This window comes from Macaca fascicularis, chromosome 6 (genome assembly GCF_037993035.2).
Source record: "Macaca fascicularis isolate 582-1 chromosome 6, T2T-MFA8v1.1".
NCBI classification, from domain to species: Eukaryota; Metazoa; Chordata; class Mammalia; order Primates; family Cercopithecidae; genus Macaca; species Macaca fascicularis.
The window spans coordinates 139,227,529-139,254,937 of record NC_088380.1 but is presented as its reverse complement, the minus strand read 5'-3'; the positions used below and the strand labels follow the sequence as shown (position 1 = coordinate 139,254,937).

The 27,409-nt window shown below is 36.5% G+C and overlaps 1 protein-coding gene across 9 annotated transcripts in view; it reads left to right on the top strand.

Annotated features, from left to right (window-relative positions):
• Positions 1 to 27,409, top strand: part of KIF3A (kinesin family member 3A) — a 50,150-nt gene that overhangs the window by 4,401 nt on the left and 18,340 nt on the right. For 4 of the 9 annotated variants that reach the window (XM_065546723.2, XM_065546722.2, XM_045394213.3 and 1 more), the window contains exons 3-10: positions 7,100 to 7,244; positions 7,392 to 7,476; positions 11,300 to 11,405; positions 15,115 to 15,254; positions 15,650 to 15,847; positions 16,165 to 16,339; positions 20,987 to 21,085; positions 23,059 to 23,130. In XM_065546723.2, the coding sequence (XP_065402795.1) occupies positions 7,100 to 7,244; positions 7,392 to 7,476; positions 11,300 to 11,405; positions 15,115 to 15,254; positions 15,650 to 15,847; positions 16,165 to 16,339; positions 20,987 to 21,085; positions 23,059 to 23,130 (1,020 nt within the window). Of the gene's footprint in view, positions 1 to 7,099; positions 7,245 to 7,391; positions 7,477 to 11,299; positions 11,406 to 15,114; positions 15,255 to 15,649; positions 15,848 to 16,164; positions 16,340 to 20,986; positions 21,086 to 23,058; positions 23,131 to 25,570; positions 25,580 to 27,409 lie in introns of all 9 variants that reach the window. The other 5 variants (XM_073994215.1, XM_045394219.2, XM_045394218.3 and 2 more) reach the window with 2 other exon arrangements.

Genomic DNA, 27,409 nt, shown 5'->3' with positions numbered 1-27,409 from the left:
CCCCAACCCAGCAACTACTAATTTGCTGTCTATATCTATTCTATGAGTTTGCCTGTTCTAGACATTTTCTGTAAATGGAGTTATATGCTATGTGGCCTTTTGTGAATAACTTATTTCACTTACAGTGTTTTCAAGCTTCATCTGTATTGTAACATATAAACGTATATCAGCAATTCCTTCTTTTTTTTTTTTTTTTTTGAAACAAGTCTCACTCTGTCGAAAGGCTGGAGTACAGTGGCGCAATCTCCGCCTCCTGAGCTCACGCCATTCTCCTGCATCAGCCTCCCAAGTAGCTGGGACTACAGGCGCCCGCCAATACACCCGGCTAATTTTTTGTGTTTTTAGTAGAGACGGGGTTTCACAGTGTTAGCCAGAATGGTCTTGATCTCCTGACCTCGTGATCTGCCCACCTTGGCCTCCCAAAGTGCTGGGATTATAGGCGTGAGCCACCGCACCTGGTCTTTTTTTTTTTTTTTTCTTGCGACGGAGTCTTGCTCTGTCACCCAAGCTGGATTGCAGTGGTGTGATCTTGGCTCACTGCAACCTCTGCCTCCTGGGTTCAAGTGATTCTCCTGCCTCAGCCTCCCGAGTAGCTGGGGCTACAGGTGCCCGCCACCATGCCCAGCTAATTTTTTTATTTTAGTAGAGATGGGGGTTTCACTATATTGGCCAGGCTGGTCTCGAACTCCTGACCTTGTGATCCACCCGCCTCGGCCTCCCAAAGTGCTGGAATTACAGGTGTGAGCCACTGCACATGGCCAGCAATTCATTACTTTTTATGTCTGAATAATATTGTATAGATATATCATATTTTGTTTATCCATTTATTAGTTGATGAACATTTGTTGTTTCTGCTTTTTAGCTATTACAGATAACGTTACTTTGAACATTCTTTTACATATTTTTGTGTGAAAATATGTTTAGTTTCTCTTGGTATATACCTAAGAGTGGAATTACTGGGTCACATGGTAACTCTTTAACGTTTTGAGGAGCTGCCAAACTTTTCTACAGTAGCTACACCATTTTCTCTTCCCATCAGCAATGTGTGAGGTTTCTGATTTCTTCACATCTTTGCCAGCACTTGTTATTATCTTTTTGATAACTGCCCTCTTAGTACCCACAATTGATTTTTGTATATTGACCTTGTATCCTGCAACTTTGCTAAACTTGCTTATTAATTCTAGTACTTTTTTTATGTTTTGGATTTTTTGTAAATTTTGTAGGATTTTCTCCATGTAAGAATATGTTGGCCAGGCACAGTGGCTCACGCCTGTAATCCCAGCACATTGGAGGCCAAGTCAGGCGGATCACGAGGTCAGGAGTTCAAGACCAGCCTGACCAACATGGTGAAACCCTGTCTCTACTAAAAATAAAAAAAATTAGCCAGGCATGGTGGCACATGCCTGTAATCCCAGCTACTTGGGAGGCTGGGACAGGAAAATCACTTGAACCCTGGAGGCGGAGGTTGCAGTAAGCCAAGATCACGCTACTGCACTCCAGCCTGGGTGACAGGGTGAGACTCTCTCAAAACAAACAAAAAAAAATGGGCCGGGTGCGGTGGCTCACGCCTGTAATCCCAGCACTTTGGGAGGCCGAGGCAGGAGGATCACGAGGTCAGGAGATCGAGACCATCCTGGCTAACACGGTAAAACCCCATCTCTACTAAACAAAATACAAAAAATTAGCCGGGTGTGGTGGCGGGCGCCTGTAGTCCCAGCTACTCGGGAGGCTGAGGCAGGAGAATGGTGTGAGCCCAGGAGGCGGAGCTTGCAGTGAGCCGAGATCGCGCCACTGCACTCCAGCCTGGGCAACAGAGCAAACCTGTCTCAAAAAAAAAAAAAAAAAAATGTCGTTTGCAAGTAAAGACAGTTTTTACTTTGTCCTTTCCAGTTTCCTTAAATTTATTTTTGTTACCTGATAGCACCTGGAGACTAGAACCTCCAGTAAATGTTGACTAGAAATGGTGAGAGTGGACATTTTGGTCTTGTTCCTGACCTTAGGGAAACTGCATTCATTCTTTCACCAGTATGATGATGTCTGTAGATTTTAACAGATATCCTTTGTAAGTTTGAGGAAGTTCCCTTCTGTTCTTAGTTTGCTGAGAGTTTTTGGATTGTATATTGGATTTTGTCAAATATCATTTTTTTCTGCACCTATTGAAATAATCTTTTTTTTAAAGGTTTGTTAATATGGTAAATGACATTGATTGATTTTTGAATGTGAAACTAGCTTTGCTACTTGGTCATGATGCATTGTTCTGTTCATATATTGTTAGATTTATTTGCTAAATTAAAAAAAATTTGGCATCCATGTTCATGAGGGATGCAAGTATGTAGTTTCCTTCTAATGCCTTTTTCTGGTTTGGGTATTGTGATAATGCTAGTTTCATAGAATGAGTTAGAAAGTATCCCCTTCTTTTCAGTTTTCTAGAAGAATTTGTTTAGAAGTGGTATTATTTCTTAAATGTTTGGTAGAATTCATCAGTAAAGCCATCTGGGCTTGAAGTTTTCTTTGTGGGAAGGTTTTCGACTATTGATTCAATTTCTTTAATAGACATAAGACTATTCAGATTATGTATTTTTTCTTTTCCTTTTTTAGTCAGGGTCTCACTCTGTTACCCAGGCTGGAGTACAGTGGCACAATCACAGCTCCCTGCAACCTCCACTTCCTGGGCTTAAGCAATCCTCCCACCTCAGCCTCCCCAATAACTGAGACTACAGGTGTGTGCTACCATGCCTGGCTAATTTTTTTCTATTATTATTATTTTTTTCTTGAAACAGGGTCTCTATCGCCCAGGCTGGAGTGCAGTGGTGTGATTGTGGCTCCCTGTAGCCTCTACCTCCCGGGCTCAAGCAATTCTCCCACTTCAGCCCCCTGAGTAGGTGGGACTATATGTGTGTGCCACCACACCATGCCCAGCTAATTTTATTTTTATTTTTTATTTTTTTGGTAGAGATAAGAAACTATGTTTCCTAAGCTGGTCTTGAACTCCTGGACTCAACCAGTCCTCCCATCTCAGTCTTGCAAGTCACTGGGATTACAGGCGTGAGCTACCATGCCTGGCCAGGTTATCTATTTTTTCTTTTTCTTTTTTTTTTTTTTTTTGAGACGGAGTCTTGCTCTGTTGCCCAGGCTGGAGTGCAGTGGCGCAGTCTCGCCTCACTGCAGCCTCTCCTTCCCCGGGTTCCAGCGATTCTCCTGCCTCAGCCACCTGGGTAGCTGGGATTACAGGCACACGCCACCATGCCTGGCTAATTTTTGTATTTTTAGTAGGGACAGGTTTCACCATATTGGTCAGGCTGGTCTCAAACTACTGACCTCAGGTGATCCGCCTGCCTTGGCCTCCCAGAGTGCTGGGATTATAGGCGTGAGCCACTGTGCCTGGTCAGTTTTTTCTTAAGTGAGGTTTGGTAGCTTGTCTTTCACAGAATTAGTCTGTTTCATCTAAGTTGTCAAATTCATTGGCAAAAAGTTGTTTATACTATTCCCTTATTATTCTTTTAGTATGTTGAACGTACTGGTATAACTTTTCTCATTCTTGATATTGGTAACTTAGTATTTTCTTTTTTTCCTGATTAGTCTGACTAGAGGTTTATCAATCTTATCAGTCTTCTCAGAGAACCAGCCTTTGGTTTTATTAATTTTTCTTTCTGTTTTTATGTTTCCTATTTCATCTATTTCTGCTCTGATCTTTTTTTTTTTTTTTTCTCTTACTTTGGGCTTACTTTCCTCTTTTCTTTCTACTTAAAGTGGAAGCTGAGGCCATTGTTTTGAGACCTTTTTTCCTAATATGGGAGTTTAATGCTATAGATTGCCACTGAGTGCTGTTTTAGTGTCATCCTACAGATTTTGACATACTGTGTTTTCATTTTCATGTAGTTCAAAATACTATTTTACCTCCTGATTTCTTCTTTGATCCTAGGTTATTTAGAAATGTGTTAGTTTCCAAATATTTTTAGATTCTCTAGAGATTTTCGGTTATTGATTTCTAACTTAATCTCAGTTTAGTTAGAGAACAACTTTATGTGCCTTGAACCTTTTTAAATTTATTAGGACTTGTTTTATGACCCAGAATATAGTTTTTCTTTTAGTTGTTGTTTTTTGTTTGTTTTTGTTTTTTTCAAGACAAGGTCTCACCCTGTCACCCAGGCTGGAGTGCAGTGGCACTGTCACGGCTCATTGCAGCCTCAACCTCCTGGGCTCAAGTGATTCTCTGGCTTCAGCCTTCCCAGTAGCTGAGACTACAGGTGCATCCTACCTTGCCTGGCTAATTTTTTTTTTAAATTTAGTTTTAATTTCAATTAAGTTTTTGGGAACAGGGGGTGTTTAGTTACATGAATAAGTTCTTTAGTGGTTGTTTCTGAGATTTTGGTGCACCCATCACCCAAGCAGTGTACACTGTACCCAGTGTGTAGTCTTTTATCTCTCACCGCCCTCCCACTCTTTCCCCTGAGTTCCTAAAGTCCATTGTATCATTCTTACGCCTTTGCATCCTCCTAGCTTAGCTCCCACTTGTAAGTGAGAATATACGATGTCTGGTTTTCCATTCCTGAGTTACTTCACTTAGAATAATAGTTTCTAGTCCCAGCTGGGTTGCTGCCAGTGCCATTATTTCGTTCCTTTTTATGCACACCTGGCTAATTTTTAAAATTTTTTGTAGAGATGGGGTCTCACTGGGTTGCCTAGGCTGGGCTCAGGTAATTCTCTTACCTCAGCCTCTCAAAGTGCTGGGACTGTAGCATGAGCCACGGCACCCAGCCCAGAATATAGTTTATTGTTTTTATTTATTTATTTACTGTATTTTTTGAGACAGAGTCTCACTCTGTCGCCCTGACTAGAGTGCAGTGGTACTGGCTAGAGTGCAATGGTGCAATCTTGGCTCACTGCAGCCTTTGCCTCCCAGGTTCAAGAAATTCTTGTGTTTCACCTTCCCAAGTAGCTGGGACTACAGGCGTGCGCCACCACACCCGGCTAATTTTTGTATTTTTAGTAGAGGTGGGGATTCACCGTGTTGGCCAGGCTGGTCTCAAACTCCTGACCTCAAGTGATCCGCCCTCCTTGGCCTCCCAAAATTCTGGGATTATAGGCATGAGCCACCCCGCCTGGCCATTGTTTATTATTTTTAAATAATATTAATAATAATAAATAGTGCCTATCTCTTAGGATTGGGATGGAAGTTAAATAAGAATGCAAACATAACTGGGAGGTACAGCTGTAATCCCAGCTACTCAGGAGGCTGAGGCAGGAGGATTCTCTTGAGCCCAGGAGTTTGAGGTTGCAGTGAGCTATGATCATGCCACTGCACTCTAGTCTGAGTGACAGGGCAAGACCTCATCTCTTAAAAAAAAAAAAAAGTAAAGTACATGGCCTAGCACATAGCAAATTATCAGTAAGTGACAGCTGTTGTCCTTACTCAATAGACACATTAAATTATTAAATAAAAAATAAGCTTTATTTTTTATTTAATAATTTAATGTGTCTATTCTGAAATGCAGTCTATGAGTTCATATTTTCCACTTCTTTGAGTGTAGTGTTATATTCCTAATAGCAGAGTTTGAAATATTTAGTCAGTTTGAAAAAATTGAGACTTTTTTATTCCCGTGTGTAAAAAATGGCTTCTGGTATGATTCATTTATTTTCACAGAAAAGTCTGAAAAGTATGTTATGATTATTTCCACAAAAAAAAGTCTGAGAAAAGTTGAGGTTAACTGAATAGAGTAGTAATAGTTGAGGAACCATTTTCATATATGCCATCACATCCAAGGCTATCTTCTCTTACTATACTGTGTCCTGGCCAACTACTCCAGCCCTCTGTTTCCCCACATCTACCCTTGCTTTTCTCCAATTCTTCATCCACAATATAGCCATAGTGATCATGATGTCACTCCTTTGATTGAAAAATCATTCTATGGCTTCATGTTGCTTTTAGGATAAGGTCTAAAAAGTTTAATATGGTCCTTATTACACTGTGTGATTATGGCATTGTCAGTTTCTCTAGCTCTGCCTGTATCCACCTTCCCTTTCTATCTCTGTTTCTTCCATTCTTGTCTCATTTCAGTCCTCAAAATTTCCATTCTTTTTCTTGCCTCTTACTGTCCACACTGTTCCTATCTGATTCTTACTTGTATTTCAGATCTAAACCTTACCTCTTCTGGAAAGTCTTCCCTGACCCTCTCTCCCTTTTTCCCACTACAATTCCTCTGCCCAGTTGATGTCCCTGACTCCCATCTTGAACTCCGTGTTTCTCATTCTGAATACTCATTATCATGATAAACCCAAGAGTATACACATCATAAGATTAAGGATTGCATTTGTCTTGTCATTCTGTCTCTAGTGCCTAGCACAATGCCAAACTCAGGTATGGTAAATATTTGTTGAATGAATGAATTTAGGTATTTAGAAAGTTGAGATTTTATCTGTAATTACCTGTAATAATTGTATTGTCATCTTTTTGTTAACTCTGTTTCTTACAGTTGTTACTTTAAAACAATTGTTTAAAAATACACTTATTTTAGGACTAAGAAAAAAAGCTATCATTTTACTGATACTTTCTATGAGATGTTGTGTTGGTTACTTGAAGGAAATTGTCTCATTTGGTTCTTACTATCAGTGGCGAGTTTTCTTATCCCCATTTTACCGTTGAGGAGACAGTCTCTGGGTAGATAACTTGTCCAAGGTCAGTGGCTAAAAAGTGGCAGATGTGATTTGAGACAGGTCTTTCCACTCTAGAGCCTGTATTCTTTTGCTGTGCTTATAATACCTTCTCCAGTTTAATGTCCACAATAAGTACTTTATATACACATGATAAGAAATGTCTCATAACTAGATATATTGGAAGATTTTTGCATTTAGGACTTGGGATGCTTTTTATTAATTATTAGGGATATCTCTCATTGACTCTGGTGCTGTAACAGTGCTTTGTGCATGTGGTACAGACTACACAGTGTAATTGTTGATAATAAAGGTGAAACTTGTGTGAGAATAAATTTTGAATCCAGGGAAGAAATTACATCACAGTGTCAAAGGAATTAATTTTAAGAGCTATTGTTCTGTAGCATTAGACTTTTAAGAAGTAACTGATTCTCTTCATCATTTTCAGGGACTATTTTTGCATATGGACAAACTGGAACAGGCAAAACTTTTACCATGGAAGGTGTTCGAGCTGTTCCTGAACTTAGAGGAATAATTCCCAATTCATTTGCTCACATATTTGGTCATATTGCAAAAGCAGAGGGTGATACAAGGTAAAAGGAAATTCTTTTATTTTCTAGTATTGAGAAGTACAAACACAGAAAAGGCACATAGGTATAAATTTTATAAACATGTTTTAAAACGGCTCTTACAAATATTCCACTCTCCTCGACTTTTTAAAAATGATGTTTTATTTATAGATTTTTGGTTCGAGTGTCTTATTTGGAAATATATAATGAAGAAGTTCGTGACCTTTTGGGCAAGGATCAGACACAAAGGTTAGAGGTAAGGATAATTGAAATTGGTGGAGTACTTTTTCCAAAGCAGTAGAATGTTTACTAAATTAAGGTCCCCCTTCTTTTTTTACACAGAAGTTGCTTTTTATATTTTAAATAACCTAGTACATATATAATGTCGTACATCTGCAGACATATCTGGGGATAAATTACTGAAGCAGGATTGCTGAGTCAGGTGGTAAATGATTGGTAAATTTGATATTGCTGCATACTTTAGTATTTTAAGATGTGAGACATACAGCAAGGAAAAGGTTAATCCTGGAATTTTAGTTGGATTGCATCACCAGTAAAATAGAGGAGAATAACGTATGTAGAGTAACATGTAGAACAGCAGTAGCTGCCATTGTAGGATAGTATAGAGCATGTGTAGAACAGCAGCCAGCGTTGCTGAGCTCTTGTAATATGATATAGGCATCCAGTGCAGTAATTGATAGTTGTTGGTAGTAGTAAATAATTAATTTCATTTAATCTTCCCAGCAGTTCGATTTCAGTGATGTGGAAACTGAAATTTAGAGGGGTTTCTTGACTTGCTCAAGGTCACATAGCAAGTGAATGGCAGTATCATCTAGGATTAAGAAGGTGATTCTAGCAGTCTACCATCTTAGCTTGAATTCTGGCTCTGATCTTGAGCAAGTTACTTAATATCTGTGAGCCTTGGTTTGGCCATAAAAATGGAAATAATAATGGTATCTACTTCATAGGATTATTACCAACATTAACAGATCAAAGTGTTTAAATCAATGCCTGACATAAAATAATAAATATTAGCTTTTTTTTTCTTTTTGAGTTTACTGCATAAACGGAGTTTTTGGAGCAATGTATTACAGTGTTAAGGATTGTTTGTGCTTGTTGGACCTTCATGAAGCCTTATTCTCTGATACCATTTATATAGCAAATATAGAAACAAATTTCTTTGTTGCTAGTTTTCAACTTTAGTTCTGATTAATTCTGTGCTTTCATGTCCTAAAAAATTTGTTGTCTTATGCAAATTCTAGGAAAAAATCATTTGGAAAGAACATTTCCATTTTTGTACCAGTAATTATAGATCAGATTTATTCTCAGGAAGATTCTTGTCAATGGTTCTCAACTCTGTTAGACCCAGTGCTCCTTTCTAAATAACGTACATTTTGTAATGCTCTTTTGACTGTCCTGAAATAAAATTCATAAGTGACATTAATAAAATCTACCTATACACATACTTTAAAAAAATTCATATACTACCCTACCGTAATATAAAGGAGAATACAAGTAATTAAAAATAAATTTAGGTATGTAAATGCTTAGATGTGACCACACTTGATGACATAATAAAATAGAGGCATATAGAATCAAAATTGTAACAGCTTCAAATGCAGTGTCAACAGGTATGTTGTATTGTTGATCTAAACCCCTTGATTGGTGTTATTGTCAATGACATGGTCTTTTAAAATAGTGACTAGCTCTTGGTAGAGTTTGGAGCAAAATAAAGTACAATTCCTTTTTTTTTTTTTTTTTTTTTTTTTTTTTGAGACGGAGTCTCGCTTTGTCGCCCAGGCTGGAGTGCAGTGGCCGGATCTCAGCTCACTGCAAGCTCCGCCTCCCGGGTTTACGCCATTCTCCTGCCTCAGCCTCCCGAGTAGCTGGGACTACAGGCGCCCACCACCTCGCCCGGCTAGTTTTTTGTATTTTTAGTAGAGACGGGGTTTCACCATGTTAGCCAGGATGGTCTCGATCTCCTGACCTCGTGATCCGCCCGTCTCGGCCTCCCAAAGTGCTGGGATTACAGGCTTGAGCCACCGCGCCCGGCCTAAAGTACAATTCTTTCCTCAGTTTTTCTGTGTTCTCCTATTATTGCTATATGGAAAAGCACTTTGTCTTTATATGTGAAATAAAGTTACATATGACAGACTCAGATATAATTATCTGGGTCTAGACTCAAATAATTATAAGTAGTTTTTTTTTTTACCATGTGAATATCTGGTAGGACATTCAAAATTGTGTGGGACAGTTCTTCATTGGGTGAAACTGTCCCACTTATTTCAGGATATTTAGTATCCCTGATCCCTGCCTGTCAATACTACAGTGTCCTCAAGTGAACCAGAAACTCTTGTGCAAATTCCTAAAACATTCTAGGACAAGAGGGTAACTGTTTCCATTGAGATCCATTGTTATAAACTGTGTTTGTCATAGATATTGAATTCCTATGTTTTTTATGATAAAAATTCTTTGGTAGCATTTCTATCCAGTTTTTTAACTTTCACAGATTTGGAATTATATTTTCTTTCTTCATCTTTCATATTTAATCAGTTATTAGTTGAATATACTTATTAATCGAATTTTGAATTAGTATCATATAGTGACTGGAAAAGACCACGAGTCTGCAGACAGATATCAGTTTGAAGAATGTCCGTTTTCAGTCTGCAGAGAGAATGAATACAAAAACTGAGAGTAGTTGCTTAAAAGCTTTCATAGCAATTTGACATTGGCCATGGCATCCAAGTGCATGATTTTTGTATTTTACAAAATTATCGTATTACAAATATATACATCCCTTACCACAGATTTTTTGAGAAGTATTGATATAGACCAATAGTTTTCAAACCTTTTAAAAGGTGTAAAGCATTTAAACACTTTCATCAAACTAGACCTTATGTGGAAGCTCAATGTGTAAAATTCATGAAAGCGCCCTTCTCTTTAGAACTTCTCTGGGCCTGAAGACCCCTGAACTCCTACAGTGGCCCCTTCAGTGCCACCATGGACCCTCTAGGGCTTTTCAGAGCAAGGTCTAAAATCCACTGGTTTATAGAGATCATCACACTTTTTTTTTTACTACTAATAAAATTAGGGCTTAATTTATATCCCATGACAGATAAAGGATTTTTCCTAATTTCTAAATTTATCTTATCAATTGTTATAAAAGGTGCGCTTACACACACACACAACATTGAAAATCAACAACTGGAATGTTGAGTGTCTGCGCTTATAACTTTTTCTCCTGGAATTGTTTATCACATTTTCGTTTGTCTTTGATGTCTATGAGGTTTTCCTACCCGTGGAATGATTTTTCCCACTGGCAGCCACAGACTTCTGCCCCAGTTTCACTTTTCATTCTGTTGGTTTGTAGAGGTGACTCTGAACCTTCAAAGTGAATTTTGTTTATACAACGCCACTTGTAATTTAGGTAAATCCATCCTAAATACCTTTTTCAAATTTGGTTAAAAATTCTCGTAAGGTAATTCACAGAAAGATCATATTTTAACATTGATACCATAGATCTGATTATTTCCCTCAGTTGCTTGAAATTCTCCAAATTATTCTTACCATAAAGACCAAAAACTATTCTAAACTTGTCTCTGCCTTCCTGTATAACCAGATGTCTCACCTGTTTTTCCCTGTTTCCTGCTCTCTCCAACCACATTGTCTTTTTCGGTTTGTTGTTAAGTGCCTAGTTTTTTCTTATTTCAGGGTTCTTGCACATTTTCTTCTTCTCCTACCTCAATTGACTGTCTACCTCCTTTTTATTTAAAGAAATTTTAGCTTAAACATCATCTTGGGGAATTTTATCCTATCTCCTTAACTAGCTTAGTGTTCTGTACTTTTTCTGTATTTTTCTTCATGTCATCACAATTGAAATAAAATAATTTTTGTGTATACTTCTTCATTTGTATGTTCTTCCTATAGACTGACATCTCCATGCATGTAGGAACAGTGTCTGTCTTACTCATCACTATATCCCCCCTGTCTAGTAGAGTGTCCAACACATAGGAGATCCTCAATAAATAACTGTGGGAGAGTTATTGATATAGTATGAAGTCTTAATTTTTTTTTTTTAGGTTAAAGAAAGACCTGATGTGGGAGTTTATATCAAAGATTTATCAGCTTATGTGGTAAATAATGCTGATGATATGGATAGAATTATGACACTAGGCCACAAAAATCGTAAGTATAGTATACGTGTAATTGTGATTAAGCCTCTGTGTGTTGAGTATGCTGGTTTAGAAGCAAATTTGGTATGGCACTTTGCCCTGTAGAGACTGAAATTTTTAGGTTTCTTGAAAACCATTCCACTTTGATTATTTACCGTGTAGGGAGCATATATGAATGAAAGATAGCACAAATAATTTTCCATGCCAAGCAAAATTTTGTTTCTTTTTAGTAGTGCCAATCTATGCAACTCTTATACAGCTGTCTCTTGGTAGCTATAATACTAAAATTGGTAATGTTTATTGAGCTCTTAGTGGAGAGTGTTGTGCTAAGTGCTTTATAAGAATGCTCTCTCAGTCCTCACAGGAGACTATGAAGATATTAAATTCTTACTTTATGAATGAAGAAAGTGAGACTTAGTTTAAGTAACTTGTCTAAGTACTATAACTACTAAGTGATAGAGTGAGTGATCACACCTAAGCTATAGCCATGCACGGTGGCTCATGCCTGTAATTCCAGCAACTCGGGAGGCTGAACTGGGAGGATCATTTGAGGTCAGGAGTTTGAGACCAGCCTGGGCAATAGGGAGCCTCTGTCCTAAAGAAACACACCTGGAAGAAACCCAAAAAACCTAGGCCAGTAGTCTGCATTAAGTGGGCACTATAATGCTTCCCTTTTGTTGACAAGAAAAACAAAATTTAAATTAAAAAATTACGTTCTTTTTAGTAATTGTGTCAAGTTTTTAGTCTAAAGAGTAAGAAGCTTCAGCGATGTTATACAGATGCCTCAAACCTAGTACTGGTGATGCAGCTAATAGCAATTAGAAATTAGAGGTGAAAAGGCCAGGCGCGGTGGCTTACGCCTGTAATCCCAGCACTTTGGGAGGCTGACGTGGGTGGATCACTTGTTTAAGACCAGCCTGGCCAACATGGTGAAACGTCTCTACCAAAAATACAAAAATTAGCTGGGAGTGGTGGTGGGTGCCTGTAATCCCACTTACTCAGGAGGCTGTGGCAGGAGAATCGTTTTAACCAGGGAGGCAGAGGTTGCAGTGAGCCAAGATCGCGCCACTGCACTCCAACTTGGGCAACACAGCAACCAAAAGAAAAAAGAAAAAAAAAGATTAGAGGTAAAAGATGAGAAATAGGAAATGAAAAAATGAAAAATTTTTATAAGTTTCTACGACTTGACCATAGATCTATCAAACCCAAGGAAATCAAACAAAAAAACTTCAAAAATTGATTATATTCTTGTGAACCAATTAATAGAAAAAGACCAAATCTTAATAGAAAAATTAGCGAAAAATATGTATTTTATTTGTAGAAGAACTAAACACAGCAATAAGTATGTGAAAGGCTCTTTAACTTCACAAGTAATCAGGAAAATGCTAAAATGAGAGAGAGAGAGATGTTTCACCCATCAGATTGGATGAAGGATATGTAGGTTGGTGAGACTTTGAAGAAATGGGCACTGAGGATGGAATATAAATTGGCGCAGCCTGTTTGAAGGGCAATGTAAACAGTATCTGTTGACATTTTAAAATACATTCCTTTTGACTCTGTGTTTCTAATTTTAGACATATTCTGGAAGATATTTTCAGATGTAACAATCTAAATAACCGTCAACAAAACACTGATTATGTAAATGATGGCACAAAAATACCATAGACTGTAATAAAGCTGTTAAAAACAATGAGTTAGGCTGAGTGAGGTGGCTCATGCCTGTAATCCCAGCACTCTGGGAGGCCAAGGTGGGCAGATTTCCTGAGCTCAGGAGTTTGAGACCAGCCTGGGCAACATGGAGAAACCCCGTCTCTACTAAAAATACAAAAAAATCAGCCAGACGTGGTGGCTTATGCCTGTAATCCAAGCTACTTGGGATGCTGAGGCAGGAGAATCACTTGAACCTGGGAGGCAGAGGTTGCAGTGAGCCAAGATAGCACCACTGAACTCCAGCCTGGGCAACAGAGGAAGACTCTGCCTCAAAAAAAAACAAGAAAAAAAACAGGCTGGGCATGGTGGCTCATGCCTATAATCCTAGCACTGTGCGTGGCCGAGGTGGGTGGATCACTTGAGGCCAGGAGTTTGAGACCAGACTGGCCAACCTGGTGAAACCCTGTCCTACTAAAAATACAAAAATTAACTGGGCGTGGTGGTGTGTGCCTGAAATCTCAGCTACTCAGGAGATTGAGGCTGGAGGATCACTTGAACCTGAGAGGTGGAGGTTGCAGTGAGCCGAGATCGCGCCACTGCACTCCAACCTAGGCGACAGAGTGAAACCCTGTCTCAAACAAAACAACAAAAAAAACCCAATCAGTTAAATGTGCCTGTACAGACCTGGAAGAATTTCAAAGTAGTTTGTCAGTGGGGGAAAAAAGCAAATTGTAGAACAGTGTGTATGTACTGCCTTACCCCATTTATTTATATGTGAAAAATTGTTAAACCGTATATTTATTTGGGCACTGTGTGTGCGTTTGTGTCTACATGTGTGTATATAAAATACAAAATGAAAGGACAGATAGTAGTGGTTACCCTTAGGGAAGGAGAAATAAAATTGGGGAAAAGGAATGTCAGGAGTTTTCACTTTATACTTTCTGTATGCTTTTATTAAAAAAAATTTAAATACCAGAAATATGTTAATTATTGGTTATTTAATTAAAAATTGTTAACACAATATTTCATTCATAGAATGAAATTAATTTAATTCTCAGGTAGTTAGTGGGAACTTTTGGTCTCTTCATTAAAGACTACCACTTTAATGTTTCAATTCTAAAATCAAAGCTTGCGTAGAAAAGTTCTGCATGAATGTATAGTAGGAAGATAATTTTGGCACTGAGTAAAATTAACAATGCTTTTAAAATACTTTGGAATTTAAGAAAAAAGCTAATACAGGTCTATTGTAAAAAAACGTTTTTTGTTTACACAATGTGTTCATATATTTACACATATGCAAATACTTTGCATATTTTGAATGGATTTTTTTTTTTTTTTACAGAAGTAGGATTATGTATTCTTTTCTAACTTGCTTTTATTTTTAATTTATATGTTATGGACATTTTTCCATGTCTTTAGATCTACCTTTTTTTTAATGCTGCACTGAATATTGTTGTATTATCTAACATATACACGCAAGTGTTCCTGTGGTTTATATGCCCAGAACATAATTCTTTTTTTTTTTTTTTTTTTTTGAGACAAAGTCTTACTCTATCACCCAAGCTGGAGTGCAGTGGCGCAATCTCAGCTTACTGCAACCTCCACCTCTTGGATTCAAGTGATTCTTGTGCCTCAGCCTCCCAAGTAGCTAAAATTCTCGCCCAGCTATTATTTATTTATTATTATTATTATTTTTTTTTACTTCCTACAGTACACCAGCTTGCATAATTCTCTTTAGACAGCTAAATCAGCAATACTTTTTCCAATTACTTAATGTGTTTTTTTTGGGTGTAAGTTAGTTACTTTTTAGGCAGTATTACTTGGGATTGAAATTATTTTTTGCTAAAGTTACGTCTTTAGTATGAGAAACCTTACAAATTCATTTGTTATCAACAAAGTATAAGATAAATTTCATGTAATGGCTAAGTACACACTCATGCCTTTATGGTTTAGCCATGCTCTCTGGCTTTTGATTGTGATAAAATTAAGTATTTTAAACTGTTCGGGGTGTTTAATTAATTTTAAAGGTACTCTCTGTCACACTTTTTAAGGATTTCCTTTATTTATTAAAGGTTCTGTTGGTGCAACTAATATGAATGAACATAGTTCCCGTTCCCATGCCATCTTTACAATTACTATAGAATGCAGTGAAAAAGGCATTGATGGTAACATGCATGTCAGGATGGGGAAGCTCCATCTTGTAGATCTTGCTGTAAGTAACAGGACGCTGCTTAAGGAATAACTCTTTCTTGTGATCCATTTATTTTATAAATGAATGAAAATTGAGGTGAAAAGGTATAATTTACATATGATTTTTAAGTTGTTACTTGTGTATGTTTATTATTTATTATGGAACATTTTAAATGTAAATGAAAGTAGATAGAATAGTATAGTGATCCCCCATACACTCCCAACTCCAACAATTAGTTCATGGCTAATCTTGTTTCATGTACTCTCACCCACTTCTTCCCTTCCTATATTATTTTGAAGTGAATTCAGGCATCATATCAGGTTTTTTACTGTTACATTACTTTTTAACAAAACCTTGGGAAGAATATTCTATTTTTTCAAACATTTTAGCTTTACTTTCATCTCTGTTTTTGCTAGGGTTCAGAAAGGCAGGCAAAAACTGGAGCTACTGGACAGCGCCTAAAGGAAGCTACAAAAATCAATCTTTCACTTTCCACCCTTGGTAATGTAATTTCTGCCTTGGTTGATGGAAAAAGCACTCATGTGCCTTATCGTAACTCTAAATTGACTCGTCTTCTTCAGGATTCCTTAGGAGGAAATTCAAAAACCATGATGGTAAGACTTAATTGGTGATATAGTTAACATCAGGCAAATTTAAGATTCTAATTTATGCCAATAATTGATATGTATCACATTTTTAAAACTTGATTATTTTCCCTTTTTTTGACTTGTGGTTGTCCTTTCTGTGGTACACGCATGTGTATTAGCCCATAATAGTGTCGTTTGGAAACCTATGTGGTTGACACTCTCATTTTCAAGAAGGCCAAGGGTGCATATGTGCTTTAAACAGTTTTTGACGTATTTGTAATGGTAGTGTTAATTTTAACTGTGTCAAGTGTAAAATGATTTGTTTGATATTTCTAATTCAATAGTGTGCAAATATTGGGCCAGCAGATTACAATTATGATGAAACGATCAGTACATTACGGTATGCCAATCGTGCTAAGAATATTAAAAATAAAGCTAGAATTAATGAAGATCCAAAGGATGCTTTGCTGCGTCAGTTCCAGAAAGAAATAGAAGAACTGAAAAAGAAACTTGAAGAAGGTAACTTTTTCTCAAAATATTAATCTTTATATTGGCTAAAAATATGTTGTTGAACCACTAAGTGTTGTAACAAAAGCCCCCTCTATTAAACCTTTTTTGAGCCTCTAACATTGGTAGTTAAATGAATATTTCTGGAAAGTGACTTGGTACTTATATACTTTTGCATTTTCATATTAAGCTTAAGTAAAATTACATAATATTTGTGTATGTGGTTTTTAAACATTCCCATGATGTTTTATAGATTTCATATGACCACTTGTTAAAGAATGAATGTTTATTTGTCTCTGTATAAGAGCAAATTCTGCCATGTATGTATTTAGGTGAAAATGACCAGAATTCTGGCATTGCAGTCAATATTGTTTGAGGTAAAGAAAGATGTTAGTTGTGAGTAAACCAAGTTTGCTATAAGGAAAAATGCGTTGCATGAGGTCACCTTTACAATATCCTTTCATATCTAAATTTGAACATGAGATTCTATTTTGGAAATTCTTTTCTAACATCATGATGCTAGAAAGTTGGAAAATTTGAAGATCTTATTTATGAGAGTGAGATGCTTCCCAGGCATTAAGTGCTCAGTGATTCCTTGCACCTTAATGCAAGAAACAGATCCTTTCTAATAGGTACAGAGCTCCTTTGCGAACCAGGTAAACAGAGGGCTTTGGTTTCAAAGCACCTTTGTAGTCTGTGAGGAGACTGACTTTCAGAGGTGAAATTCAGAGACGCCAGCATCACAAATGTTTAGAGAAGGTACTTATTTAGTAAACAAGTACAGTTATTGAGGAAAAGCAGTAAGAGAACTGTTAGATAATGAAATTTGGTATTTTAAATGTGACCACTAGGTGGTATTTATAGCCAGTATGTTTTAAAGATTTTTAATTTCTTAGCGATGTTAATGGTGAGTGCATACTTTTATTTTGCTGACTTTATGTTTTACATTTTTTTTGTTGTGGTAAAATATACACAACATAAAATTTATCATTTTAACCATTGTTAGTTAAGTGTACAGTTAGTGGCATCAAGTATATTCACATTGTTGTGCAACTGTCACCACTCTTCATTTCTAGAACTTTTTCATCATCCCAAACAGAAACGCTGTGCCCATTAAGTAGTAACTTCCTATTCTCTTCTCCCCCTAGTCTCTAGTAACCACTATTCTACTTTCTGTCTCTATAAATTTGACTATTCTAGGTACCTCATATAAGTAAAATCATAGAGTGTCTTCTTGTGACTGGCTTATTTCACTTAACCGAACGTTGAAGGTTCATCCATATTATAGCAAGTGCCTGAATTTTTTCCTTTTTAAAAAATTGTGGCAAAACTTGCACAACATAAAGTTTACCATTTTAACCACATTGAAGTCTACGTTTCTGTGGTGTTATGTTCACATCGTTCTGCAGTTATCCGTCTCCAGTTTTCTTCTTGCAAAATTGAAACTTTATACTCGTTAAACAGTATCTACCCATTCCTCCCTTCCCCTAGGTCCTGGCCAACAACCATTCTGCTTTGTCTGTGAATTTGACTGCTCTGGGTATCTTATGAAAGTGGAATCAGCAGCGCGCAGTGGCTCACGCCTATAATCCCAGCACTTTGGGAGGCCGGGGCGGGTGGATCACTTGAGGTCAGGAGTTTGAGACCAGACTGGCCAACATGGTGAAACCTCATCTGTACTGAAGATACAAAAATTAGCTGGGCATGGTGGCTCTCGCCTGTAATCTCAGCTACTTGGGAGGCTGAAGCAGGAGGATCACTTGAACCTGGAAGGTGGAGGTGGCCATGAGCCGAGATCATGCCACTGCATTCCAACCTGGGTGGCAGAGTGAGACTCCCATCTCAAAAAAAAAAAAAAAAAAGAAAGTGGAATCACACAGCATTTGTCTTTTTGTGACTGGCTTATTTCATTTAGTATAATGCCTTCAAGGGTCATCTGTGTTGTAGCATGTATTAGGACTTCTTTTTAATTCTGAATAATATTCCATTGTGTATATACTACATTTTGTTATCCATTCACCCACCAATGGACAGTTGGTTCCTTCCACCTTTTGGCTATTGTGAATAATGCTGCTATGAATGTGGGTATACAAATACCTGTTCAAATTCTTGTTTTACCATTTTTTGGGTATGTACCCAGCAATGGAATTGCTGGATTCTATGATAATACTGTTTTTAATACATTGCACTTTATTTTTGCTCTTATGACATTTCTTTTTATAATCCGGTTAATGGAGCTGATAATAACAACAAGAAAAAAGCATAGCATTAAAAGAATAATTTTTAAACTTAAAAATTATTTTAGGCTTAAATACAACTTGCAAACATGATATGGAGAGTTCCTATCTACCCTTTAGCCAGCTTCACCTCATGTTAACATCTTATATAAGCATACAACAGTTATTGAAACCAGGAAATTTACATCGATACAGTCTTATTAACTAATCTGTGGACTTTATTCAAATTTGGCCAGTTTTCCTTCCAGTGCCTTTCTTTTCCTGGTCCAGGATACAATCCAGGATCACACATTGCATTTATTTGACATGCTTTCTTTCTTTCTTTTTTTTTTTTATTTTTTTTTTGAGACAGAGTCTTGTCTGTCGCCAGGCTGGAATGCAGTGGCGCAATCTCAGCTCACTGCAACCTCTGCCTCCCTGTTCAAGTGATTCTCCTGCCTCAGCCTCCCGAGTAGCTGGGAGTACAGGCACGTGCCACCATGCCCAGCTAATTTTTGTATTTTTAGTACAGACAGGGTTTCACCATGTTTGCCAGGATGTTCTTTATCCTCTGACCTCATGATCTGCCCGCCTCGGCCTCTCAAAGTGCTGGGACCACAGGCATGAGCCACCACGCCCGGCCCTGTCATGCCTTCTTAATGATGATGTCTAGCACACTTGTTCTTCAGTCTTTTATAATTCCCCAGTCTTTCTTGATCTTGACATTTTTGAAGAGTACTGGTCATATATTTGTTGAATGTTCATTAATTTGGGCTTGTCTACTTTTCTTTTATAATGACCCTGCAAATCTATTGTTTTATTTTTCCATTTGTAATTAATAATATCTCATTGGGGATACTTTGAGACTGCAAAGGTCCTGTTTCTCGTCATACTTTCTCCTACTATTTTTAGTATTCATCAGTAGTTCTTACCTGCAACAATAATCCTGTGGCATTTGCTCAATGTTATTTTCTATTCTCATCATTTCTTCTTGGTTAGTGTTTAGGATTCTATTGTGAGGAAGAGCAGCCCCTTCATTCCCATTTATTTATTTATTCAAGTATTTATCTTATTTAGATCATGGATTATAATCCAGTATTATCATTATTTATTTTGTTTCTTGAATTGTCCCAGCTTTGGCTCTTAGGAAATCCTTCAGAGTAGTTCCTGTATTCTTTCAGCATGTGCTCTTCAGTGTTTTTGAGCATTTGGTTACTTTTTGGCACTACAAAAGGTTTATCTTGTGTCTTCCTTGCCCAGCCTTAAAATCATTCACTTCTCTCTGGTCCCTTTGGTAGGAGAGTGGTATTTAGAAACCCAGTTTTGGGCATTAGCTATGCTCATTACTATCAAGATATCATTGTTTCTAAGCCCAGAGAACAAAATATTTTTCAGTGATTCTTCCTCCCAATACTCTGTGTTCCTTTCCATCTTGTACTTACAGGTACAAGTATTACCTGGTTGTGATTAGGGTATATTTTACTTTTTTCTCCTCTTTTATTTTGTTAGACATTTCATATGTAAACAGTGGCATTTAAAAATAGCTAATGTGAAGATGATACAGTGCTGATCTGTTCTCTTGGCTTAATCATTCCTTTTTTATTGTTTTTTATCTTTAATGTGTAGTTAGCACTATCTTTGTGCAAATAAGCATTTCTTTTTTTGAAAATATCTTGTGATACAGTCCTAATAGTGGGATCACTGCTACGTGACAGTTCTGTGTCTCTTAAAAATACAGATTAAGTGATTTTCTTGAAATCTTAAGCAGGAAGCTGTTTTAGAAGAAATTGTTCCTCAAAAGTGATCACATTTTTAAAGACTGAATTAGTAATTCTATCCCATAATTTATGTATATGTTTAAAATTATACATAACTAAATGATTTGAATATTTTTATGTATTTTTTTTTTTGAGGCAGAGTCTCACTCTGTTGTCGAGGCTGGAGTGCAGTGGCGCCATCTTGGCTCACTGAAACCTCTGCCTCCCAGGTTCAAGTGATTCTCCTGCCTCAGCCTCCCAAGTAGCTGGGATTACAGGTGCGCACCACCACGCCCAGCTAATTTTTGTATTTTTAGTAGAAATGAGGTTTTGCCATGTTGACTAGGCTGGTCTCAAACTCTTGGCCTCAAGTGATCTGCCTGCCTCAGCTTCCTAAAGTGCTGGGATTACAGGCGTGTGCCACCTTGCCTAGCCAGAATGATTTGAAATTTTAATTGGGTCAGAATTTAATTTCTCTTTAGAGACTTTAAAAATAAAGTATTTTTGTACATCTTATCTATGTCTGAGATTGGCATATCTGTTATACTCTCTAGAGCATTTAAATAGTATTTAAATTTGTTGTTTGCAGTAACAAAAACCTAAGGAAGAAAGTTGATATAGGTATTGCCTAAATAGCTAATGACTTGGTACAGGATAAAAAACATCCTATTAAATTTCTGTCCAAGGAGAAGAAATATCAGGCTCTGATATCAGTGGGTCAGAGGAAGATGATGATGAAGAAGGTGAGGTTGGAGAAGATGGAGAGAAAAGGAAAAAAAGAAGGGGTAAGTTCTGATTAGTATTCTAATTTGTAGAAGTTAGGTGGTTTCACAAGGTGGTAGAGTGCATGACTTTTATTTTGCCATTATCTGTTTAATATATTAGATAACAATTATCTAGTTGTTGTTATAACAATTAGAAGGTGTATGCCATTTACCTGGTTAACTTTGCATTTATTCTCCTGTATTGATCCGTTTATAGCTGACTTTGAATATATCTTCTGTTTTTTAGAATTTAGAATTGTAAGACTCTATAATAGTGGGTATGCTGTTTTAAAATTTCCTGTGGGTTTTAATTTTATGTAGGGACTTATATCTGTGTTAGGAACCTAAGTTTTTTTGTTTGTTTTGAGACAGAGTCTCATTCTGTCGCCCAGGCTGGAGTGCAGTGGCATGATCTCGGCTCACTGCAACCTCCACCTCCTGGGTTCAAGTGATTCTCCTGCCTCAGCCTCCCGAGTAGCTGGGACTACAGTGCCACCATGCCTGGCTAATTTTTTGTATTTTTAGTAAAGACAGGGTTTCACCGTGTTAGCCAGGCTGGTCTTGATCTCCTGACCTCATGATCTGTCTGCCTCGGCCTCCCAAAGTGCTGGGATTACAGGCATGAGCCACCATGCCTGGCTGGAACCTAAGTTTTTTAAGGAAATTAGGATAATGTGGAGTTTTTCCGCAAACAAGATTAGTCTTTAAAAGTCATTGAATTTTTAAATAGTAAATTTATATGAAGAATTCCATTTTTAAATTTAGTTCTTTTTCTTTATAAAATGTATTCTCATTCTCACCTTGTTGGGGGATTTGTTGCCAAGTGTGAATTAAGACTGTTTATTATGATAAGAATATAGATAGTATGCAAATGAAATGGACATATTATAATGGCCTACATTTCAAACCTTTTTACCATAAATATTTATTTCAGAACTCTCTTCCATTAATGTGGTCATTGTTTTCAAGCTGGTGCATATTTTGTTTGTCTTATTAAAATGATCGTGCTGAAAATAAACCCATCACTGCTTGATTAGAAGTCCCAAATTTAAAAACTATGTAAAGATTTTGTAACTTCAAAAGACAGAAAAATAATGTTTTATAGCAAAAATTGGCAAAATATCTGCTGGCTAAATCCAGCTGACCACCTGTTTTTGTAAATAAAATTTTATTGAAACAGCCATGCTCATTTATTTACCTATGCTCTATGGCTGCTTTCACATGAAGCTGTATGGCCTGTAAAGTCTCAAACGCTTATCTGTCCTTTTGCAGAAAATGTTTGCCTGACTTAGAGAAATTTTTTTTTTGTTCACACCTAGTTTTTCACAGAGTAGATTATTACTTTCACAGCAGAAGCTGATAACAGATTTGTTAAAAATAAAATTAAATAGAAAAATGCCACTGTTTAATATGTTAAAATATTTAACAGTAATATATCTTCCTTCCAGGCTTAGAAATTTAAAAATTTTCAATGAGCCTTTTGAAAGTTTTGCTATCCAATCTTAAACATATTTGATAGTTTGATATTTTGGTGGGGAGAGACTGAAAGTGGAGACAGACTAACCTATTATGAAGGGTAATATATCACTCCTATAATATTACATATGGCTTTAAGTTTTAAAACTCCATTCCTTTAGCTTATCAACCTAAATCGTTTCAATAGACTAAAATCTCACCAAATGACTTCTTTATTTTTTATTCTTCTCATTTCAACCCTTTGAATGATTAGGCTTTAGGTGACCAGTAGAATTTGCCCACAGTAGTTGCTTAAAGCAGTACACTTTCTAATTCCTCTGTATGGCTTTGTAAAGTAGAGAATATTGGATAAACTACCAAGACTGGTTTTTTAGGAAAGTAAATTTTGGTTCTTTAATACAGAGCTTGATTGTCCTTTAAAATTTTTTTCTCAAAACTGAATTTTTCTCTGTGTATGTGTTCATTTTCTTGTTTCCTCTTTCTTTGGTTCCCGTTGGGCTCATTTCTTTGTTTTCCAGGCAGTAGCAGCAGCAGTAGTTCAGACTCCACATGTTCTGTCATAGAGAAACCTCTGGATAAGTTCTTGCCTAGTGAGTGGTAGCTCTTACATTCTCTAACAGAGCTTTGGCTTTTCCATAACCCATGGGCTTCATTTGAGCAATGCTGCTGCACCACTCCCTGTCATTACCTAAAGAATACATGTTGGATTCCTCAGTAGAACAAAGCATGTGATGATTCCTCCTCCCCCTTTCATTGCTTCCAGTTAATCATAATTGTTAAAACATATGCTTTAGCTTATGTTTGAGACAATGGAAGAGAGATTCATGCTTTTGCAATTGAGATAATGTAAAGAGAGCTAGTAAGCTGTATAAAAGAATAATTCTTATGGTTCTTTTTTAGGTTTCATGACACATTTGTAATCCTGCTCAGAATAATGGACACGTAACATCAAATCTTATATATCTAAAAGTACAAATTATATTTGAAGTACACCAATGCCCATTATAACATGTCGTAAAGTTGCAAGTTTTTACACTTTGGTGTCCTATTCTTATTGGTAGCTTAAGATTAAAGGCTCCCAAATAAAGAAAAACGTAAAGCTTGAAGCAAGTAAAAATGAATTGAATAGCATTTTGTTTCAAACGGACATTTATCCATATTTCTAAATTACCTGATAGATTTTAAGAAAATTTTTTTTTTTTTTTTTTTTTTTTTTTTTGAGACAGAGTCTCCCTCTGTTGCCCAGGCTGGAGTGCAGTGGCGCAGTCTTTGCTCACAGCAAGCTCTGCCTCCCGGGTTCACACCATTCTCCTGCCTCAGCCTCCCGAGTAGCTAGGACCACAGGCACCTGCCACCACACCCGGCTCCTTTTTGTATTTTTAGTAGAGACGGGGTTTCACCGTGTTAGCCAGGATGGTCTCGACCTCCTGACCTCGTGATTTGCCCGCCTCGGCCTCCCAAAGTACTGGGATTACAGGCGTGAGCCACCGCGCCCAGCTGATTTTAAGAAATTTTCTAAGGTATGATTTGCGAATGCAGAATCACGAGAAGTTTGTGCAGGATCCATCTAGACTTATTTCAAACTTAAAGGCTTTTGTTAAAACCTAGTTTAATTAAATTGAAAAGTGTTACTTAATTTATTTATATTTTATTTTCAGAAGAAAGGGGAGTAGTGTTGCTTTCTTGTACCACCCTGCAGCTTACTGTCTTTTAAAGCATTATCTATATACTTACCCTTTCAAAACGAATGACAAAAATAATTGCTTGTTGTTCTTATGCTTTTAGCTTTCTAGAAGAATTCCAAGAACATTAGAAATTTCTTTCTCTATTGACAATTCGTAGGCAAGTTACCAAAACAATTCATTTCAAAGGATAATTTGTAAAATACTTGGAATTGCATTAGAAACCACATAGAGGTATTACTTTGTATAATAAACTGTGAAATATGAGAAAATATTTGAGTGGGAGGCATTGCAATTTAGTTTTCTGTTTTAAAACTTAATTATTAAAGAGTAGTTATATGAAAGTATGTTATGAAATGAGTTGCACTTTGTTCAAGAAGTTTTAATTCCTATTTGCATATCTAGCACAGAATTTTTTTGTTGTAATGTGGGCGTGTTGGTAAAGTGGAGAGATGGTTGTCCTAGCATGTGGTTGCTGTGTGTAAATTGTGTGTACCCTCCCTTTTAAATATCTGAATGGCCTTTGTAAAAGGTGTTTCTTGCTTGAATCATTGACACCGACTCCTATAGAATCATTGTTTATAATTACCCTTAACAGTCTACTAATAGAAGGAATGTAAGTGTGTTACTGTACAGGTATACTTCATTTTACGTAATAATTTTATTTTCTGGGAAAAAAAAAAGCCCTTAATCCGGTTGGGAAATCGGATATATTGGGAGAACTTGCTGTCTTTAAAAATTCTTCATTAGACCTTTCTGTTGATCAAATAATCGGGAAATTACTGTAATCTAATTTATCTGTTTGGTTCAGGTTTTTGTGTTAGATTTTCTTAAAGTGAAGCATGCCTGTAATAGATCCATATACAAAAAGAAATATTGAATTGGGACATTTTTGATATGGACAGTGTGAATTTTGTCACTTTAAACATACTAGTTGTTAAAATTGGCTTAATTTTCTGTTTTGCTCTTTTAGATTACTTCCCAGATCTTAGCAGGTTCCTAATTTCATGTCTACTGTTAGCATAACCACATGGTGTTGAACTGTGACCTTTGCAGGACTTGGGGAATCAGTGTGAGCTCTTGAGATTGGCTTGAGTTATAATCTAAGACTAAGTTAACTTTAATATTCTTCCTTAAATGACATCTCTCATTGTGTTGAATATGCTTTCTTTTTACATGGGCTCTATTTCAGTTTTGATAACGATTTGATTTTTACTTCTACACTTAAATGAATGCTATTATGTATTTTTCTTTGTTTTACAAGAGAAATAATGTTTTCCTTTTTTTCCTCCTCATCTCTGTGCATATGCTTCCTGTCTGCGATTTGCTTACTTCTTCTTATTGCAAGATCAAGCAGGTTGGTGTGATTGATTTGCACTCCACATGGTACAATTATTTATCCTATAAAGAACTATGTTATTTAAATACATTAAATTTTTAAAATTTAATACTTTTTTTTTTTTTGGCCAGGTAAGTATCTATCTTTTGTATTTTTAACACTCTTTCAACTTTAGCTTTTAAAAAGAACTTCATTTTTTTTCCTAAATTCTTAAACACCCATTAAGCCAAATTTTGGAAATACAAGTGTAAATTATTTCACATTCAAACATTTTTCTCCTTTTTTTAAAAAGCCAAGAATCAGATGCCTGGTTATGCCGTGGGTGCTTATGTAATAAAAATGATTCAGTTAGGACTGCCCTGAAGTTCTTCCCCTTTAACTTACCCTGGCCAGTTTACCTTCACAATATTAGAGCACATGGCAAAGGGCAATAAAAAATGTTGCTACTTATGTCTGGTTTAATTAAATACTGTTTATGGCATTAACTCTTTTTTTTTTTTTTTTTTTTTTTTTGAGACGGAGTCTCGCTCTGTCGCCCAGGCTGGAGTGCAGTGGCCGGATCTCAGCTCACTGCAAGCTCCGCCTCCCAGGTTTACGCCATTCTCCTACGTCAGCCTCCCGAGTAGCTGGGACTACAGGCGCCCGCCACCTCGCCTGGCTAGTTTTTTGTATTTTTTTAGTAGAGACGGGGTTTCACCGTGTTAGCCAGGATGGTCTCAATCTCCTGACCTCGTGATCCGCCCGTCTCGACCTCCCAAGGCATTAACTTTTAAAAATATTTATTTGCCTGAATTTTGTGCTGAATTTTATCATGCATTGTTAGAAATAGATTTCTTTTTTGTTTGGTTTGTTTAATAAGGTTTTTTTTTTAAAAAAAAGTCTTAAAAAATACATGTAAAAGTGACTTTTAGTGATGTCACATTTTTAAATACCTGGTTAGGAGAGTTAGTACATATTCACATTTAGCTTAAAATATTATTTGTGAAGAAATATAATGATTTATCAGAGTGATTTTGGCTAGAGTAATATGTTACTTAAATATTAGGCTTTTGAAACTAACCCTGGCTATATCTCTTTGATTGTCTTCATGAAAGTGTTACAAGACCACAATAAGACTTTTGCTGCTAAAGTATCAGTTTGGAAACATACCTGAAAAGTTTTAAATTACTAATGTAATGTATTAATTCATGAACAGTTATGTCTTTGTATTTCTACATATAAAATCTTTTTATTAAAAAAATCTTTTTATTTTACTGCTTCTTAATAGGTTTTGAAACTGTTTTTAACTATTAAAACAATTAGAACCCTTGAAGCCTGTACATACTACTGTTCATATGTTGATTAGATCATTTCCTCTATACTGTTAGCATCACTGTCTTCATGCATTTATTATTTTTATCTTAACATATGTCCCATTTTGTCTTTAAATACTTATAATTCTGAGGTGGAAAGCAAGTTACACTTTTTTGAATGTGTATATTTACTATATACCTGAACTGATACTTTGTAGCTTCAAATTTCTAAGACATAGTATAACTAATGGGAAGTACTATGGGAATAGTAGTTAAATTATTTTAAAGTTATTTTTTAATAGCTAATTCGTAAGATTCAATACAGATGACTGTGCCAAACAAGCCAGTAAATAGAATCAGTCTACATCCTGACTTTTGGAATGCAATTAATCACACCACACCAAAGCATGAATTTGGATCAGTGCTTTTATTTACTCTTTTGTTTCATTTGTCTCGTGCCTTAGGTTTGCTTTGGACTTACAGTTCTATAGAAGTAATGTATTTTAAACCCTTGAGTTTTTTACGTAATTTTGTCCTGAAGAGTTAAAGCCTATTA